Below are 21,247 nucleotides of genomic sequence, written 5' to 3'. Positions count from 1 at the left end.
TGGGGGCAGAGAGAAAAGTAGGCAGGAGGTGGGGGCAACACAGAGAGGATTAGATTTGCTTGCCCAGCCAGATAATTACCATTATCTCTGGTGATTACCCACTATCAGGAATGAGCACACTGTTTGCATTGGAGCTGAATGGTTTCTGAGTGATTTTTCCAGTGTTGTGTGTATGTAAAGGTCCTACGTTGATATCGACACTGAGCAGCGAGGATGCAGCACTTACTTAAACTCTTGCAGAATCCTAACTCTCAACAGCCAGCATTTTTAGTCACCAATTATATTAATTCTCTAAGGTTTATCAGGTCCTTGAAAGAAACAAACGCTGTTTTAGAAGAGTGCTTTGGAACCAGCCATACCTGCGTTCTGACCCTGTCTCTGACACTGGCTGGCTGTGGCCTTGCTGTCTCTTGGCCTTTCTGCTTTTATCTTCTATCTGTCAAACGGGATGAGTAGTTCCTTGTATCACAAGATTGTAATTAGGGTTATTTTTGTAGCATTTATAAAACACTTGCAAAATGCCATATGGGTCTTTGCCTTTCCCTTGCTAAAGACCTTCTACTTGCCTCCTGTAGCCTGCCTTTTGCTTGCAGCTCTGTAATACTTCACGTGGACACGGCTGTATTTTTGCCTTGTTCTTGTGATTCACGCCATTACTGTCACAGTCTTGCACCCGCAAACCCTGGTAGTTTTGTTACAGCAGGTTCTCCTGGCCACCGATGTGACAATCTGCCCTTTCCCCTCCGCCCTTTTCCTACCCGCAGGTTGTAGCTTTAGGTTTAGGGGAGCCTATAACAGGCCTGCCCGAAGCAGAGCAACTAACTGGGGGGGCATCATCTACCCTGACCTACGTGTGCCCCAATGCTAACAGCCCCATTAGCAGGAAAAAACAACAGGGAGGATGAGCAAGGCCTGACAAAAGCTATAGAGTTACTACAGGAAAAATACCGGGGCGGGGGGAGGTTAAGGGGAACGTGCTGCTCTGGGGGGGGTGCCCAGAGGATGATGCTCATCTGGAGCCTCCTTATTGCATCTCTTCCCAGCTCCTGGGAGAACTTTCCCTTTCACCTCCCTCTTTCTCTCCTTTGGTTTTTCCTTTTCCTCAAAAGTAACTTTCACCCTTAGAGCAGATGTGTGCCATCAGATATAGACACTGCTGACAAATCTTTGCTTTTGTGAACCTGTCTCAAACATCCTATATGCAACACCGGTTATTTCTGTAAGTGCTTAAATATTCCTTATTATCCTCAAGGCATTCCAAGCCCACCTAACAGTCGACTGTCCAAGAGTTCAGGGTATGCTGAATACCTGTGATTTTTTAGCATTTTTTTTTTGTTCTCTAGAGAGCGTCTTCCATGTTTTAATTGGAACATTTTTCATAATTGCTGCTATTTAGCACGTTTATTTTGTCAAGTCATGAGATGTCTTTATAGCCATATAATAAACCCTAGAGAACAACTTCTCTGACTCTTGCCATCTGCACTGATCACAAGAGCAGCTTAGAAAATACTGACAGTCTTTATAGTAATAGGATACATATGGTGGCACACAATTATGTGTGGCTGCATTCAATTAGTGTTGTACAATTACACAGTTTTATTGCTTAGTTAAAACAGTGAAAGCCCTACATAGTGGGTAATTTGCACTAATCCCCATTTCTTTAATTGCCCTTCAGTATTTAAATGCAGAGGAACATATATAGCGTTTGTTCTGAATAACATGAGCACTAAATTATCTTTCACATTCCTTGACTGGCAAGTAACATACCACAACTTCACATTGGGCTCCTTTTTATATGGAGTTATAACAGGGTGAGGAAAAGTGACTTTCTTCAGTTTTACAAGTCAACTGAAGTAGTTTTCCAAGGAAAGTAATTCCTGGAAACAGATGGGGCAAAATACTAGAAAATACACAGTACCAAACTTTCTGCATGGGTAAATATTGCCAAACAAGCCTTTTCCATAATTAACTTTTAGGGTATATGTGTCATACAAGGTGTGGTCTGTTGAAGGAGAGAACTTAGGAACGTTCACTAGGTTAACACAACTCTGAGAGAGCTTTGTTAAAGACAACCGCATGAAATAGAATATGAGATGCTAATTAGACTGGATTTAGCTCTTGATGTCTAAGTGCACACTTTACATTTTTCAGCAAGTGAATATTTAAAGCTCTAGTCTCTAGCCTTTAATTAAAACTGTTGTTGAAATTAGATTTATTACTGCCATTTCAGAGAGCACTTTCTTTAGTTTCAGGAACCAGATGTATTTAACAATCTGTGTTTTTAATAAAACCATAATTGCTTTTTTTTTTTTTTTGTCCCCCAGTGCTTTTCTGTAAGCCTATCTTTTTTTTTCTGGCTTAGTAGCAGAGAAATGTGAATCCATATCAAATTGCTGGTTTCTCTTAAAGATCCCATTGTATTATTAAAAATAACATGAGCAAAGGAGAATAATTTTGGATATTCTGGATGTCTGCTTGTGGCTGTATCACCTGGTAGGAGGCATTCAGGACAGAGAGGGGTTTTCTCTCTAGGCAGGACTAATGTTAACAGGTGAGAAACTAGGGGGGGCTGTATAATATAGCTAATTATATTGAGCTATAGTAGGTCTGTAGCAATCAGTGGCGAGAGACTTCAAGATTTTATTTTCGCACCAAGGGAAATGTTCAAGGGCCCATTGTAGAATTTATTGTATTTTTGTAAGAAAAAAATCATGATTTTCCTCTGCAAACAGTTGTAGATAAATGTGATTTCCGATGTAGGATTGGCTGGTCAAGATGGGTATTAAGGATGATTTTGGTTTTGATTGTGAAGTATGATGACTTCTAATTTTCCTCAGTGTTACTGATGATTGTTGTCCGGATATCACTATTGGTGAGCCAGACTGCATGGAGCTTTGATTTGGGTTGCAAAAGAATGAAGTGATGCATCTATACTTTAAGAAGGCCTCCTGTCAACTGTTTCCATTTTTTAAGGTGCTGTTGTGGAAAACAGCATTAAATTTCATCGTAAACCGTTTCAAAATAGAAAGCAAGAACCCAAACCAGCAGCTGGATTAAAGAAAGACTCACAGTCTAGTATGTAATTTAGATACATTTTAGTCTTTTTCATTTTAAACCTTTTTTGGTAAGTTTTCAGTGTTTGCAGGTTTGGGGTTGTCCTTTTGCCTTGAGCCAGCTTCTAAAATTGTGTATTTTTTACTGAAGTTTCTGGCTTTTTTCTTGTGACTGTATCGTAATCTCCCTTTGCAACCATAAAAACCCATGAAAGATCATGTTGGTGCGGTGAAGACCATGTTTTAAGACAGTATTTTCATGTATACTCATTAACAGCAACATGATGATGATGATGCTAACGTACCGCTAAGACACTGATTGGTGTTTAACAGTCATCCAAGGAGAGGACAGTGTTTCTAGGTGAAATAGTCCAGCCAGGTTTGCATCTTGTGACTTCAATACGCAGAGAAGAATCTGTTGGTGCTATCAGTGTAGTTACTGTTGTGTTCTCTAAGAAGCTGAAATTCCCGTGCAAGCCTTTAAGCTCTGTGCAAGTAAAATGAATAAAATCAAAAACCCTACACTGTGAATTGTCTGTCAGTGGGGAATTAACCTAGGAATGTCACTGCGGGAAGGTCAGATCTTTGCTTCTGGGCTTCAGCTTCTAGCAAGGAGTAAGTCCTTTGTTGTCCAGGTAGCGAGGTAAGTCTTTCCCAGACACCTTGAGTGCATGCAAGGGAAGCTGTCCAAAATGGCTGGGAATTTTCAAAGCATAGAGAGAAGTATGTTGTTGGTAAGGAGTAAAAAAAAAGACTGTAAATTAGAAAGAACATTTCAGGCAGTTAGTAAATGATATAGTTGTTACCTTGGTGGTATCGTGTTAAACCTTTGAATTTTCCTCCTGATTTAGGTTTATGAACACCAAGATGGAAGCAAGTCCCTGAAGCTAGGAGACTTTGGACTAGCAACGATTGTGGATGGACCTCTGTATACTGTTTGTGGGACCCCAACATATGTAGCTCCAGAAATCATTGCTGAAACTGGGTAAATCACTTTTAGTGATGACTCCTTGATGTGTACACAGTGGAGCATGTTCTTGCCAGTGTGCCAGTCAGGAGTTCTTGCAATTAAGATTTTTATGCTGCCTTTGCTTGGGTATGATGCTGAATCGTGGCTCATAAAACAATTTAGTTGGAAGGGACCTCTGGAGACTATCTTGTCCAAACCAGCTCAGAGCACAGCCAACTTTGGAGTTTTATCAGGTTCCTCTGCCAGTTGTTGGCCTCAAACTTCTTAGCTTAACACTGAATTACTAACTAGCCATTTGCAGATACAATAAAAGTAATTCTTAAGCTGCCCCAAGAAACTCCTAACTACTGTTCACTTGATTTTATTTCGTTATCACGTACTGTCCTCTTCTTTTGATTTGTTCCATGGAGTAAATGCTTGCTGGCTTGAGCAGCCTGTGTCACCTATGCAGGCTTCATGTTGGTAGGCATCACTCTCTAGCTCAAGAATAAAGTACGATGTCGTCTGTGCACTCCTACATTCTGACCTAGTGTAGTTTTAAGACGTAAATGTAAAAAAGATTTGAACACGGCATTAGGATAGGTAGGTAGGACATAGAGAAAGTTCATATGAGAATAGATAAGAAATTATTAATAATTCTGAAAAATTAATAATTCTGAAAAATTCTGAAAATAATTCTGATAATTCGGTTCTTGTACTGTAGTTCATAGGACTCAGATGTCTCTAACCATGTCTCTCACACTTCTAGATATGGCTTGAAGGTGGACATCTGGGCAGCGGGTGTGATTACTTACATCCTGCTCTGTGGTTTCCCTCCGTTCCGTGGGTATGGACTGATCTATTTAACCATCCTTGTTCTGTGAATTGGTCCCTGTGCTGCTTTTGCATTAAGCCCTAGAAAAAGTTCTCTGCTCATAGGGTTTGTTTTTTCCGGTGCTCTGCATAGTAATTTACACAAACCCCATAAATGTCTGTGATTTTACTGTAAAATCTCTGTCTCGTGTTTGTTTATTTTAGTTTAAACTTCATTGCATTACAAAACAAGACCCTCCATTACGGGTTCTGGGTGCCTTTGCCTGATGTTTAAAATACACAGTGAAATAAGCATCTTCTGTCATGGACCAAATACAACATATTTTGTGGTCGGTAAAAGGTAATTAAAATGTAAGCCACTTAATAAGGACATGTCAGATCTTCTCTCCCCCTCAGAGCAATTGCAAAGTTGTTGACAATCCTAAAGAAAAGCAGATTACCTCAGAAAGAATGTACAATGCACTTTGTCTTACGGTCTCACCGTTCACACCCATGGTTGCATGCCTGGGGGGAATCAACAGCTTCCAAAAGCGTACTAAGGGATGACCAGTTAAAAGCACTTTCAAGAAGCCTGATGAAACCAGCTCTGGAAATAATTTCTTTGTGGGTTTTGTTGTTGTTTTTGTTTGGTTTTTACTTTACAGAAGTGGAGATGATCAAGAAGTGCTTTTTGATCAGATTTTGATGGGACAGGTGGATTTTCCAGCTCCATATTGGGACAACGTTTCTGACTCTGCAAAGGTGGGATTTATAGTTGATAACTTTCTTCTCCAATATTATTCCCGGTGCCAGTATCTAATGTGTGTTGTTCTTTCACCGAGCTGTATTTGACATGTCTCATACATCTCCTGCTACACCTATAAATTCCTCTGGGTTACCAAGTATGTTTGATCACTGTCTGTCTGTTAGACTCCAGCTGGTTCTGAAATGAACCCCATCTCTGTATGATGTACTTACACAACAGAGACACCAGCAGCCCTTACTGATCAAGAAAAATTTTAGGTAACTTTGCTTGACCTACACTTAGCTTGAAAGCTCCCTGGGAGCGTGCTTTGTATGTATTTATGATGGGGACCAGGTACCAACCTGGAGCCTTTGGATATTGTATAATAATATTATAGGGAGTCTGTTTTCCCCTTTTTAATCCCATTAAATGATATGTCTGTTGTTTCTTTCTGTCCAAGAACCAGGCTTCACATTGCCTGTAACTCCTTGTTGTTGTCAGCGTGGTATGAAATACAGACTTGCTCTGGCCCCCAGCTCATGGGCTGTAGCCTCTTGGCACAGGACACAAAGGATGTAGGTAGAGCTTGAGGTGTGCTGAGGCAGATACAATCCTTTTCGGATCCTGACAGAGTTCATTATTCTTGCAGAACAGATCAAGTCTTTTAACTCTCATTAGTGCGTTGGAGCAACAGTTTAACTCACAGATTTTCTAGGGATCTGGCATTCACTATAGTCACGTGTATAAATATATATATACATCCAGCGTGACCTAGACAGGCTGGAGAGCTGGGCAGAGAAGAACCTAATGAGGTTCAACAAGGACAAGTGTAGGGTCCTGCACCTGGGGAGGAAGAGTGTCAGGCACCAGTATAGGTTAGGGGTGGACCTGCTGGTAGACGGTAAATTATCCATGAGCAAGCAATGTGCCCTTGTTGCCAAGAAGGCCAATGGAATTCTGGGCTGTATAGGGAAGAGTGTGGCCAGCAGGTCAAGGGAGGTCATTCTGCCCCTCTACTCTGCACTGGTGAGGCCACAACTGGAGTACTGTGTCCGTTTCTGGGCTTCCCAGTTCAAGAGAGACAGTGAACTACTGGAGAAAGTCCAGCGTAGGGCAACAAAGATGATGCAGGAATTGGAACATCTTCCTTATGAGGAAAGGCTGAGAGAGCTGGGACTCTTCAGCCTGGAGAAGAGAAGGCTGAGGGGAGACCTTATTGATGTTTACAAGTATCTGAAGGGTGGGTTTAAGGAGGATGGAGCCAGGCTCTTCTCAGTGGTTCCCACTAACAGGACAAGGGGTAACAGGCACAAGCTGGAACATAGGAAATTCCCATCAAATATGAGAAAAACTTCTTTACAGTGAGGGTGGCAGAGCACTGGAACAGGCTGCCCAGGGAGACTGTGGGGTCCCCTTCTCTGGAGATTTTCAAGACTCACCTGAATGCAGTCCTGAGTGATGTGCTCTAGGCAATCCTGCTCTAGCAGGGGAGTTGGACTAGATGATCTCTAGAGGTCCCTTCCAGCTCTGAAAATTCTGTGATTCTGTGATTCCATGGTATATAGAGAGATAATACATACATGTATGTACAAAAAATAAAAAGCCAAACCCATAAAACTATTCATATGGTTATCCTGTAGATAAGTGCTTCATTTCTGCCAGTTTACTTCTGTAGCCTGTAAGGCAAATCCAGGGAAAACTGTCTTCCTGTTCCTTTCAATGTGACAGCATTTAATTAATCACCAAAAAAAATATGAAATTTGGAGGTGGAGGCAGGTAATGAGAGTAGCGTTCTACATTCTGAATCTCCATTCTTCGGAGAGTTCCATCCTGCTTTTACAGATATGTAGGAGGGTGATCAGGACTAGCATTTTAGCCTGTTAACTAATGAGGTTAATGAATGTGATACAGTCATAGAGTTGGAAGAAGTCCTCTAAGCCGCATCGTTGTATTGTAGCAGGTTTTATTTCGTAGCATCATAAATGAGAACTCTGCAAGTCCTTTGCCAATAGTGTTCTCCTGTGAAACTCCTTCCAAATAGTTCAGTCTAAAATTTCTGGTTTGAAGCATTAGCCTATTCATTTAACTTCTCCTTGTCACTAAGAATTACTAACTTTGGTCTTTGGTGATACCCCTTTATTTGCTGTCATATTGCCATCCTGTTTTCTGTGCACTCCACCCACTGATGGAATTAGATCTATGTTTATTTACATGCTAGTTGAAAACTAGGCAATTGCAGAGGAAACCAGAGGATGAAAAATTATGGTTTTAAGTTTGTTTTTTTTTTAATATCTTCTATGTCATTTATGCAAGAGCTTAAAGTAAAATTCTAGATTTGCTGGCTTTTTTCCTACAGAGGAATTGGCTTTTTCTTAATGGGAAGCTAACCTAATTTCATGTGACCATCTGTTTTGTAGATTACGTATTAAGTGCTTTTCTCTTAAACAGTGGCTGCAGAACTGTAACTCAGAACTGTCTTCTAGCTTTTCAAGGTACTGTTAGATATTGATTTAAAAGTTCAGCTTGAAGTTCAGCAGTTCGTAGTCGTTCTTTTTTTTTAATAATCTTAATATATTTCTGTGGTTGGTAGTCAATCTCTGAGCACTGTTACATAATCAGCTGAAGTGCATTTTAGTGAATTAAATGTTGATTTCTTCTTCAAAAATGTTCTTTACATTTGACCCAGTATTCCATTTCTCAGGAACTTATCACAATGATGCTTCAAGTAGATGTAGATCTGCGATTCTCAGCCTTGCAAGTTCTTGAGCATCCATGGGTTAATGTGAGTATTTTCAGGCTTGGAGATGCTGCTTTTAATTTGGCACCTCTGAGCTCTTTTATGTCAAGTCCTTTCTATGTCCTTTTGGAGCCAGCACATTCTTAAAATGCCACAGATTTAACTGGAAATATGCTGGGTTACAGGCGGGTTTAGTATATCACGCTTACCTTGGAGTATTCACTATTTTATGCATGCTCAGCTACGTTTTCTCTGAAATATTTCGGGCCAGGATTTCAACAAATCTCAACCACACTTGACAAATTTATACCTCTAACAATCAGCTTGCGGGTTCAGTGACACGTTTTGCTCTCCTGAAATCAGATGGACTCAAAGATCTGACAGTCATGATTAAGAGCTATTGAAATATAGTCCATAGTGTTAAGCCTACTTGATCCAGCACGAAACAGGGAAACCTTTAGAATCATATTTAGCTTCTGACGTTGAAATATACATGTATTTATGTGCAGCCATATCCATTTAATCGGAGTTACCATGAAATAGCTATTTATGTAACCTGGCTTATCTCTAAGCGACTGGACATTTGCCATAAAAGTGGTAACGACTGAGGTGGCACATGGAGAAATCTGGCAGAGAATAAAGAGATTTCTCTTTAATTAATGTTGAGACAAGGACGCTGCTTAATATTTGTTAATTATTTCAGACTATTTGATATGTCTTAAAATATTTGGATGACAAGAAGGAAAAACTGGAGGAAATCCAGATTCAAATTCAAAAGGGACGACTGAGAAAAGAAATGCAATTAGGACAAGCAGAGAAAAAAATGAGAGGAAGGAATAATGTTTCCTTTTGTTTGTTGCAACTTGGAGTGTGCAGTCCTCCCTGGAGTACTGTTTGGTCCCTCAGCTGCTGTATCCAAAATATTTCTCTCACTAAAACACTATTCTAAAAATTCAAGTATACAGTAACCTCAAAAGTTAATTTTTTTTTAATGAAAGTGTCCTCCATATAGCCCAGAATAGTGGTGATCAGCTAAGCGTTTACCAAGTGTGTGCTTTAGTCTTGGGGGCTGCCTTATTGCCCAAACCATTTTTTTGTAATTGTAAGTGCGATTTCACGGAGAGCACTTCTGCAGTGTATGAAGAGTAAAGGATCCAGGACAACGTCTGATGAAATCTTTTCATTTTTAAGATGACATTCAAGCGGCTGAAATACTAATTTGCCCTGGTGCCAGGTGCTGTCCTTGGACATAGTGTTCTGTCCCAGCTTGTAATGGCTTTTGGTGACTGAGGTGTCTCTCTGTCTCCGTGGGAGGAGGACGGGTGGGGATTTCTGGAGTGCTGCTGAGGAAGAGATGGAAGTGACTGATCAGAAGCCGCAGAGAGGCCAGGTCACCCGCGGTGCCAGTCTGCACACTGCTGCTGAGGTTACTGAAACGTCGCTTGTTTACACCACATAAGGATGTGGTCACTAATCTTCCTCTTTTTCTGGAAAATACATTGGAACTGTTAATGCTCCCCCCGGATGCTTTTTTTTTTTTTTTTGGCTTCAGTTACACCACGATGTGTTTTAGGAAGCCATTTTAGCAAGATGCATTAAGAAGAAGAGGCGCAGCTCTTTGTCAGTAACATGATGGTGATGGTGTGCGGGTGACATGAGGGTCTGCTCCCTGCCTCCCTCGTGCCTGCTGATGGGGAGGGACAGGGAAAAGGGCTAAAGTCTTTTAACACTCCAGAGCTCCGCTAACCAAACCTGAGCTCTGATTACTGAAGCACCCTGGCAAATTCCTGTGTTTCTGTGCAATAAATTAAAATGTGGAGCCCTTTACCAGAGGATGCTGTAGAGGCCAAGTATAAATGCATTCAAAAGGGAGTTCGGTAACATTTTTGGAGGATGAGCCCATTAAATATGGTGGTCTGGATACAAGTCTTGGCTCACAAAGTCCTTAAGTACTTGGTTGTCAGAAACTAGAGGATATACCAGGGAAAGTTCAAGATCTACTTGTCTTTGTTAAATGTACTATTTCATAAACAGAGACTATGATGCGCTGTTGGAAACAAGATACTGTATTCAGTTCACCTTTGGTCTAGCTCTCCTGCACTTCTCGTAGTTATACGCTGATTCTTCGCAATCAAAACCTGTCCATAAATAAGTGAAACAAATATTCCATGACTGTTCTGTAATTTCTTCTTTTCTGTCCAATTGTTGCTTTTAGCAACTGAGACAAATCAGTATTTTGTCTTCAGCAATACACTAATGATAGTTAGTAACGCAGATCAAAACCTCTTTTGAATTCTATTATGTATCCTCCAGATATTTTTTCTGGAAGGAGAAAGGCCGGCACTGGGGCCAGTTCAGGAAAGTGCTCGAGCGCATTCCAAACGTCGCTCCTATTTCGAGGCATCACACATGGAAACGCTTAATATTAGGCATAAAATTAACTAGATGGCACTGAAATCCTAGTTCACTTCAGGAGAAATAAGAACATGGCTGAGTTGAAGCAGGTGCTTAAATGCTTTGGTGAAAAAGGACGGTTCCCTGACGTGGCTCTGGGAAGTACGCAGTAGATCGCCCGGCAGGCCAGCCTCTGGTGTAGGGGGACAGAATGATACACCGGTGTCAGACCCAACCTCGCATCCCCATACCAGCACCAGCTTCACCAGCTGCACGCCTGCCACACAACCTCCCTGTACCTCATTTTCCCACCTTCAGGACAGGGAATTAATATACTCATCCCTGTTTATAAAAGGCTCTGCGATCTGTGTGCCATAATTACCTGAGCAATGATCTGCAACTTTCGTAAAATACTGTCTTTCTGAGAAGAAATGGCACATGGAGTTTTCACCTAACACTCCGTTTTCCCAGATAACCTGTTTACATACTTTTCCATGGCATCAAATACTGGACTTTGCTTTCCGTTGTCTTATTTCGGTTTGGAAGCTATTCACAGGGTGGTAAACTTGCAGCTAAAATACTGGAGAGGACAGCTGGCTGGAAAAGCAGGCATGTGTTTTCTTCGACAATTTTAAGAAACATTTTCTCTCTTTGATCAAACCTCTGATAGAAGCGTTGTAACTGCTTACACTGTATAAAACCATTTTGTAGATTGTAAATAACCATTCTACTTTATAGCTGCTTACTACGTTATTACTTGGTAAATTGCTGAGATTCCTGGAATGTGCTTTGACAGTTTCAGTAGGAGCCAACCCTCATTTCAGTTTCAGTTTTTGCTATAAAAATAGCTGGAATCCTCTTGGAAACTGCAAAACTTGTTATGGTCAGAGTCAGACCAGTAAAGCAGTTCCTATGTCAATAATATCCCAGCTGTTTTCAATTCAAAAAAACAAAACCTGAAAAGAAGTTGGCTACGTGCCACTGCCACAGATGGAGATCTTGAATTCTAAATGCAATTCAGCAGCAGTTCCTTGCCCCCTCCATTTGGTTTATTTGGATTTGTCTCTCCTATGCAGTACACTTAGACCTGGAAACAAATCCGTCAGTTTATACTTCCCCTACAGGGACCCCGGCTCTTTCCTTTACCTGCTCAAATTCTTTGCAAAACCAAAGAATTATAAAAGAGGCTGGAATCTTGAGGTCTGGCATTTTAAATATTGATGATGTTGATAACCTAAATTACACTATACAAGTTACAGAACAAACCTACTCTCTCTTTGTTGTATAAGTAGTAAATATTTCTTAATACAGCATTGAGCAGTGAATGCTGAAAGGGGTGGATTGCGTTCTGTAAATCCTTCTCTGTTAAAATAATCAATATAAAACGTGGTGTGTTGTTGCTGGAGGAGGAAGATGGCACACACTGGCCTAAAAAGAATTAGGGAAACTGGAGCTTTTACATATTTGCTTAACCATGTCTGCCTTGGAAATTTGTGTGCAAAAGAAATTAATAACCAAGCAGTAAATAGTAATAAGCTGAACAGTTGTAAGGAAGTTAATTTTAAAAGACATTTCATATTTGGCAGCTGGACTACTTTTGGTCACACCCCAGGACACTGCCCAAAGAAAAATTTCCTTGTAATCCTTAAAGGAAACAGTCCAAAAGCTTTTCCAGCACTTCGGTTTGCTCTAATTTTTTGCTGTTACTTATATAATGACCTATTCATCTGCTGATTTTAGACCTGGAAAGTAAAGCTCTTGTGACCGGGTTGTGAAATGGATCGGAGTGCTTCAGGGCTGTAGGAGTCTGGGAATCCTGAACTTCGTTCCATCTTTTTAACACTTCTTTTTTCTTTGAGTGGCAATTTCTCCTGCCATAGAGAACAATACAAATATGAAAACAATATTTATTGGTTACTCAAATGATGCCAAGACACTCTGCCTCTTTTGTTTTTTTTTTTTTATTTTATTTTGGTTTCTTGCAAATAGACCATGAAAGGTATTTTGTGGAGGCAGATCTTAAGATCCCAAGCAGTTTACATTGTCCAGGTGAAAACTCGTATTCTGGACCAGGGTTTTCAAACTGTCAAAGGATTTTGACTGCTCAACTTCTGAGACATGCTCAGGAGAGAGCTTCTTCCAGAGCATCAGCAGACAATATTTTCTGAAGCTCGTGACCCTTTAAAATTCACGGAGTTAAGCACCAATAATCACTAGCCATCTTTAAAAGATCTTGGCCTGACTGATAAAGCTGAGATGAAATTCTGTGATCCTAACCTGCTGCAAGAAGTAGTTCCTATAGAAAAAGGTTAAAATAGGGGAAAGGAACAGTTAACCTCTTTGGGGGTTGACATCCTTCCCATTACAGCAACCTGCTGAAATTCTTGTCAGCAATGTTTAGCCTGTTCTCCGATTCTACAACTTACCCTGCTGATTCTGGTGAATCTGATGGGTTGGTTTTTTTTTTCACTTCCTGCCTTTTTAAACTGCAGAGCAGCTTGTTTTGTGTGTACTTAAACAGCTGTCATCTCTCACCCTCAATATCTATCTATTTTATTGTTGGCTGAAGTGATTCCAGGAGCCAACTAATATATATTAGCTTGTTTATAAAGCATGTTGGAATAAAAAAAAAAGAAGAAAAGATAACTACTAAACATCAGGTAGCACCAACAGTAGTAGGAAAATTTAATAACCATAGAGTAATTCCCATATATTCCTACGCTGCATCTTAATTTGAGCTGGGAGATATTTCATCTAAAAGCTGGAGCCCAAACTATGTGTCTCTGGCGCGTTGCCACTGGAGCTGTGGGTGTGGTGCTTCACCAATAAAATATTACCACAGTCTTGGTAACTGTTGTCTTCTCCGTAATTTAGTCTTTTGACAAGACGACATGAACATTTGGCAGGCTACCATGTCAAGAAAGCCAAGAGAATGATTTTTTTTCTTCCTCCCCTCTAGTGAAGAAGAGTTCACTTTACAGACTAGCTTTCTTCTGGGAAAGGCGAGGTCAGCGGAAAGCAGGTTATTTTTAGGGGTCATATACCACCGAGCCAAGACTCCCCGGTGCTAGACAATAATCAGCTACTGGGTTGTATTGTTTTGTTTTGTGTTTTGCAGCTGTGTGCACTTGACCATATTTTGCCAGCTGAGACATTTTGTTAAGGGGTGAGTGAGGGATCTCTAAACACAAACTCCCCAAGCTAAATAAATAACAAACCCTCACCAACCTCCCTAAAATTCCCATGTGCTCACTGAACTAATGATTTACTGCAGCGACTCCGTAACTCTTTAAGTGCACTCAGAATCGCTGCAAAGCCAGACAAAAAAAGAGTCTGTCATCTCCCTGTGTTCTGATCTTGTCTCTTGTTTGCCTGTATTCTGCTGGGATTTCGCTTAAGTGGAGTTTAAGAACTTTTTTCAACTGCTGATAGCTACACATACCATGGAGTACCAGCTTGGGACGACCATTGCGGATGGCCAGTGACCCGATATCCTGCGTATTCTGCCTATTCTACATTTTGTTGCCTATTCTGTCTATTCTGCATGCTGTTGCCTGAAATCCTGCATATGTTGCTTAGTAGGGAAGTCCCACCGAGTGGTGGCTTTTTGCACATTTTTCAGGTGTAAGGATCATTTTTGCAATTTCTAAAAGAACTCCTTTCTTCTCTGGGGCTTGAATTCAACCCTCTGACTCGCACAAAAGTGCAAACTCCCTTCTTTCTGCTGGGGTTTTGCTCCAGCGTCGAGGCTGACTGCGTGCCCAGGTGCAGAGAGACAGGTTTGCTCTGCAAAGCGAGATGTCTCAGATGGGATGAGGCACCTGCCGGCCCAGCTGCACGGCTTCTGGGCTGGAGCTCGCCCACAGCCAGCTTGCTTGGTGGCCACGACAGCAGAACATGTGTCTGCCTCTGCTTGGCCATGCAGTTGTGTGCCTGCTTTTACCTCAGGTTAGCTCAAGTTGAGAACATGTGTCTTTTGGCAAGGATGAAGAGGCCACCCACAGCTGGCTCCAGCCTTCCTCTGCTTTCCCAGGCAGTCTGTACCTCTGTCTGTCCTTTCCTCACATCATCCCAGGCTTGTGTGCCTTGGGACTGGGGGAAGGAATTACAGTTCCTTCTTATCAGTCAGTCAGAGATTCGATTTGCAGAGGTGGCTTTGTTTAACTACGGTTTTAGTACGGTACAGTCACAGTCTGCAGGGAATGCCACAGCAAGCCATGAGTCCGCACCTCCCCCTGGCCTGCAGACATACCAGTGATACATCCTGGCGTTGGTGAGGTCCCACGCTCACCTATCCCAAGGGTCTCAGCCAGGACATGTCTTAGCTCCCATCTTGCCTGGGTCCCTCACCGTGTGACTCACTGAGCCGTGGCTGGAACATTCACCCAACCCCATAGTCCCTGAGTTTGTAACCTTTATGATGAGACAAGGACCTCATTGGTGTCTCTCAGGGCTTTTGGAGATCCTTTCCTGCATCCTATCAAAACAGGGCATCTGGTTTCTGTAGTCACTTGGGTGCTTCCTATTTTTGAGGTCATTATTTTTAAATTTATGTCATGAGTAAACAGAATCATGAACAGGTCTGAGCTTATCAAGCTTTGAAATATTAATGAACCTAAAAATAACTGGGCAGCGGTAGTTAAGACATGGTAGAAAGAATAGTAAAATATTTAACAATTATTACTCATTAACATCACCTAAAGCTTGAGAAGAAGATAGAATCATAGAATCGTCTAGGTTGGAAGGGGCCTTTAAGATCACTGAGTCCAACCATCAACCTAACAGTGCCAAAACCACCATTAAACCATGTCCCTAAAGATACTGGGTAAAGAAGAAGAGAGAGTCTAGTTCATGACATAATATGATGTTTATCTTATCTTATAATTACCTTAGATATATTGACGGAGACAATGACTGACCCATACTTCATCACAAACTTTTTTGTAAACTTTTCCATATTCACAGATGCTATCAGAATCACCTTGTAATTCCTTTATTTCGCCTTTTCTCTCTGAAGTTTTATTTTGCTTTGTTTCTCTGCAGGATGATGGCCTTCCAGAGAATGAACATCAGCTCTCAGTAGCTGGGAAGATAAAGAAGCATTTCAACACAGGCCCTAAACCGAACAGCACAGCAGCTGGAGTTTCTGTCATAGCAGTAAGCATCTGAAATACACAGCTAAAACACTTAAATATGTGTCCGCGAGACAGTGTGTGTTTAGGACACGCCACCAAAAGAAACCAGAGAGGGTTAACCTTTAGATAATTCTAGCGTTTAATTAATAAAAACGTAGGCTGGTATTCAGCACAATTTCTCCATTGATTCTCCTTGTGAGTCACATTGTTATTTAACAGCCCTAGGAGATCTAACAGTACCCACACCGCCACATTTTACCAGACGAACAGTGGACCGAACGCCAATGTAGATTCAACAATTTGAACTCATGGCGTTTTACTTGGCAGCAGAATCATCACATGGATTGAGGCCACGCAGAGGTTGTAGCAGAAGGACAGCAGCCCTTTAAAATGGAAATTACCTCAAAATTGTAACAGAAAGCCTGTATGGCAGCCTAAGCCTCTCTTCTCTGAAGACATCAGAGAGAGCTATGATGCCTCAGTGCTACCTTCATAGTTGATATGAGTATAGCCACTTCAGATTTAGCTGAGCAGCAGCGTTTTACTGCCACATGCAAGCTGCTTCCCTTTAGGCAGAAGGACTTCATTGCGTAAAGACTTAACGGAGCTCCTTGCTGCCTTCTGTCATCTTGCAGTTCCAGTCTAGGCATTCCAGGTTAGAACGTGTCGGAGCTTCTGAAACCAAGCTTGACCAAACTTTTGACCAAGCTTTACTGAGGTTTCAGTGGCATCCTCAGTGTAGCATACATCGCATACATTTGTGGTTTTTCCCCGAACATGTGTATTAGGTATACATACGCACAGAATATATTCAGGGTATTATGAGATTATTCATACTAATGCCATTGAATAGTAACACGCACATCCTTCACATTTTGGATACATCTGCCTGTGTTTGTAAGCTTTTCTTTATTACTCATGGTAATGTTAACGCTCCAAATAGTCGCTAAAAATAAGTGACACGTTAAACATAACCATTCCCATATCAGATTACTCGGTGTTCATTCCCAGCTTCCATAAATTGCAGGTGGTGTGACTGCACATGTACACTTTCTTGTACTGTTTCCACTTTCATGTTTCTCAGCTCAGCCCCTCCAGTGGTGAGTTAAATCAGCATGAAGTAAACTCAGCTCAGCACATGCAATCTGGCTCACAGGTGCGAACTGTTTGTGCAGCAAAACGGATACTCTCTCAAAGTTACTTGGTATAAGTACTTAAAATTTCAAGCTGTGCCTCTCTCATATTTTTTTCTTTACTCTTTCCAACCCTGGACGTCCTCAACATGGAAGCGAGTTGTTCCTCATGCTTTTCCTAGATTTTCTCAGTCATCAGCTAACATAGTCAGCATTTACATAGCCAGCATTTATTTATTTTCATTTTTAAGCAATAATACTGCAACAGCTCTCCCACAACTAAAACATCACATACCCATTGCTCATCTGAAATGCAGGTATGTTCTGTATAGACTAGCTGAAACCGTATTCCTTTCGAATGGACTGCCAGCACGCTTGTCCATGAGAATTACTGCTCAGATCCTCCATGCTAATGACTTCAAAGCTTAAAAGCGAGAAATGATGCCTCTGTCCTCATCCATCCCTCGCCTCCTTTATGTTTTTAATTTCCCCACCCTCCTCTTTTTTTTTTTCTTTGCCCCAGTTGCTCTGCCAAGGAATTGTTTACAGCAGTTTGACACTTGAGTAATGAAAAAGGCACCGTAGTGAATCTTTCCGCTGCAAAACATTATACATCAGGAAAAAAAATGTATATGTTTAATTGTATTCTTAATGGCTTTTATTTGTTTTTTAGTGTTTGGAAATTTAACAGATTATTTTTAGTGATCATCTCTGTGGGTGAACATCATACTCTGGCATGATTAATCCTGCAACTTGGCCTATAAAGTAGAAATGTTTAGAATATTTTTACAGAATTCAGAAAGTGGTTTGATTAGTTCGTGTCAATTATTTTCTAAAAACTTGGAAGAGAAGGGAAGTATAGACCTCTTAGTGTTTTGGTAATGTTCCAGAAAGCTAGATAATTTAGATTTTAAGAATAAAATACCTTTATTTTCTACAAAACTAATTTAATAAGTAAAATAAAGCCAAAAGCAAAACAACAGAGCTTTTAATTGTTGTTTCTGCATTTGAAAGCATACTTAATATACATTTGACATGCATGTCATCAGGGTTTGACATTTGGGAATCTTTCTTTAACCGTGCAATCTCAAATATCGTAGAAGTAAATCTTATTAACAAAGACTGATCTACATTTAGAATTTTCAAAGTATGTACAGATGCTGTAACCTATTGTTCAGCACTAAAGACGTGCACTAAGTATATTTTCTACAAAAATATTGTTCTATTGTGCCTGCCTGTATGTTTACTGTAACTTTTTGAGAGAGTGCTTGTGTATATAATATATAGAAATGCCTTCTATATATTATATAACACATCTGTGTCTGCGTGTGTGTTTGTGAAAATATGTTAATATGTGCATATATTTATATAGCTGACTTAATAGTATAAAAGATAAATATTAGCATTATTTTGAGTTTTATAACTCTGTTTATGTACAAAGATAGCTAATATGCGGTACTTAGTTCTCAATTTGTCCTCATACCGGTATGATCGTATATGCCTGTTTTCTTTGGTCATAAGAAGTAACACACCTCAAAGATCTCAAGCAGTATTTGTCATATGCACCAATTAAAACTGTAATATGAAAACTAAGTTCCTAAAGACGTGTTTGTGGTCAGCTGGACTGGGAGGAAGTTTGAAGCCATGTGTATTTTACGTACGTCAACTGTGGCTACAGCTTCCTTCAATGAGGTCCAAATACATTGTGTTGACTCTTTTGGGTTAGACTTACATCTGCTTTGTTGATGTGGTCAGTAAAAGTTGTCTCTGACCATTCAGGGCAGAGACATCCTAAAAGTTCTCGTGCATGTGTCCAGACTTCAAGTTTGTCCACATTTGAAAGTATTTGTCCTCTTGGACAGACTACCATAATGAACGTGTTGGACATGCCTAGCAAAGCAGCTCCTTTGCTGATGTAGCAGAGGATGATTCCTCAAACAAAATTAACTATACAGGCAAAGAAACTTTTCTGTTGATACATTAATACATCATTAAAAGTTCTGCCAACGTAACTATGTCAGTTGGGAAAAAATTCCCCTAAACCAACATAGCTTTGCCAGCAAAATTTTAATTGGAGAGCTAGCTTTTGTAACACCAAGAGAATTAACAAGTCCCTAAAAAACATTGCTTGCTGATGGGAGAGTAAGTAGGAGAAAGATCTTTCCCTGTTCTTAAACTCCTGTCATAGGCATTGACTACTGGTCTCTGTAGCAGACAGGGGTTGGGCTAGTGCCCCTCCGGTCTGGGTCACAATGGCCGCGTTACTGCTAAGCGAGTGCCAAAATATTTGCAAGGTCGAATTTCTCATACAGCCTTCCAATCGAAACAGTATTTTGTAGTTCCGTGACGGTGTTTATAAAGGATACTGCAGTAAAAACATAAAACCAGACTTTTACTAAATAGTCTTTTTTAAAATTTGGGGATAGATTTTTTTCCTTCAGTTCTCCAGTGGTGTTATCCTTTTTTTTTTTCTTTGGCCACAAAACAGTCCTCCGTGGCTGTACCCTCTGGGTGTTAGTGACTTGGCTAAAGTGACCGAGAGCCAAAACCAATTTTTTAAGAGGCTTCTGCGATTCAGAGAATTCCTTGTATGAACTGAGCATCGTTTAATTTGTGTTCTTGTCTGAAGTGTTAAAGCTTTGCCTGTATGTTGTCACTTTTGCGTTTGTACTTTTGCCATTGGTAAGACAGAGGAAAAGACTAATGATTATCTTCTGTTGAAGAAGGTATGAGGTCTCTGTCTTGGCAATGGGAATAAACTCCAGCTGGAGACTCAAAGGAATCAAGTAGGACGGCAAAAGAGAAAAGCTGCTCAGAAAGTTGGTGCAGCTCTCTGCCTCTTGCCGAGTCCCGGCTTGGCTGGGGACACCGGCACGGGGACGCTGCCTGCAGTCCGGCAAGGGAAAGGCAGCGGATGGGTCGTTGCCCTATGTTTTGATGATTTTAAAATTAAATTACAAATTCCAAGTGTCATTAAGAGTGGTGGGATTTCTTGGATGGTGTGGAAGAGAAGCCAAGTTTAGTCTGTGAGTTTTGCTTGGCTTCAAGATGAACCCGTGCCTCGGCCGTCACTTCCCATCCATTGTCTGTGTTGTCCTGGGATCATTGTCTGCAGTCGGGTTTCTCGTGGCAGGATTTCCACACCGACAAAATTGTTTCCGCTCGTGTTAGGAGGCAGCTCTCCCCATTTTCTCTAAATTACTTTTTTTGCCATTCGATTTTAGGGCAATATTTTGGATCTGCTTTTTAAGAAAACGTCGCTTTTGTGTATTTTATGTGCAGCATACAAGGAAACCAGTAGATGGCAATAGTAGACCAGTGTAGTTAAGCCAACAGAAAATTAACTCTAGGTACAAGGTTCTCATGGTTCTAAACAGGAAACGTCCTTTAAATAATTCTAAATAAGATGAAAGTGGCATTGTTTTAACAAAATGGAATAAATTATTAAATTCTACGCTTGCAGGGGAGTCATCAAGAAAAATTTAAATTTGCAGTTAGCTCCTAGCTACCCTTGAAGTGGATGGTAACTGGAAATGTGTTGAACTGCTTTTCTGAATTTAGAATTAGAAACTGTCATCAGTATTGGAAATATATGCCACGCTCTTAGGGAAGCACAAAATGGCCTTTTCTCTTCATAGGGCAGAATGTGAAAGTCATCGCATCTAACGATTTTAAAGCAGGCAGAGTCTCCCTCAAGATATTTTGCCCTAAAAATGTATTTAACTCAGCTAAACGATGTCTCCACCGTCTGTTAGTGCAGCACAGAAGGGTTAGAGAAAACAAGACATTTTCTTTGTTCCTGTGCACATGATTCTGCTAATGATAAACTAAACTTAGAAGATCTGTATTCCTTAAGTAATATCACGAGCACACTTTCCTGGACACAATGTGAAGTTCATTTCCATTTTGACTTTAATTGGTGCAATTTTAAACCGAATAGTTTTGTACTGTTATCTTTTTGAGCATGAGGTGTAAGCTGAAATGATAAACAATGTTATTCATGGCTCTGAGTAGTCCGACTCTCCAAGGTTAACGCATTTTTAGAAATGAATTACCATGATTGATGGGGTATCAAAACCTGATTCTTTTCATCTTTACACATTCCATGATTATGAAGCAGTCTAATTTAAGCCTTGTGTAGTCTGTCTAGCCTGCTCCTTGTGATGGTTGCACTGCATTTTTTTTAAATTATTAAACCTCTCAGTTTAATTGCAAAAGATAATTTTCCATTACTGGTATGTGCAACTTAAAAGGGCACTTCTGTCTTTGGAGGTAACAAGATATTTGT

General features: G+C 40.6%; 1 protein-coding gene across 3 annotated transcripts in view; it reads left to right on the top strand.

The window, feature by feature from the left end:
- The window catches only part of DCLK1 (doublecortin like kinase 1), a 253,203-nt gene that overhangs the window by 217,244 nt on the left and 14,712 nt on the right, over positions 1–21,247 (top strand). For all 3 annotated transcript variants that reach the window (XM_063332780.1, XM_063332771.1, XM_063332788.1), the window contains 5 exons: positions 3,905–4,038; positions 4,772–4,849; positions 5,481–5,577; positions 8,262–8,342; positions 15,735–15,848. In XM_063332780.1, the coding sequence (XP_063188850.1) occupies positions 3,905–4,038; positions 4,772–4,849; positions 5,481–5,577; positions 8,262–8,342; positions 15,735–15,848 (504 nt within the window). The remainder of the gene's footprint in view (positions 1–3,904; positions 4,039–4,771; positions 4,850–5,480; positions 5,578–8,261; positions 8,343–15,734; positions 15,849–21,247) is intronic.

This window comes from Chroicocephalus ridibundus, chromosome 1 (assembly GCF_963924245.1).
Source record: "Chroicocephalus ridibundus chromosome 1, bChrRid1.1, whole genome shotgun sequence".
In the NCBI taxonomy this organism is placed as follows: Eukaryota; Metazoa; Chordata; class Aves; order Charadriiformes; family Laridae; genus Chroicocephalus; species Chroicocephalus ridibundus.
The sequence above is the reverse complement of the archived record's forward strand: the minus strand, read 5'-3'. Positions and strand labels throughout refer to the sequence as shown.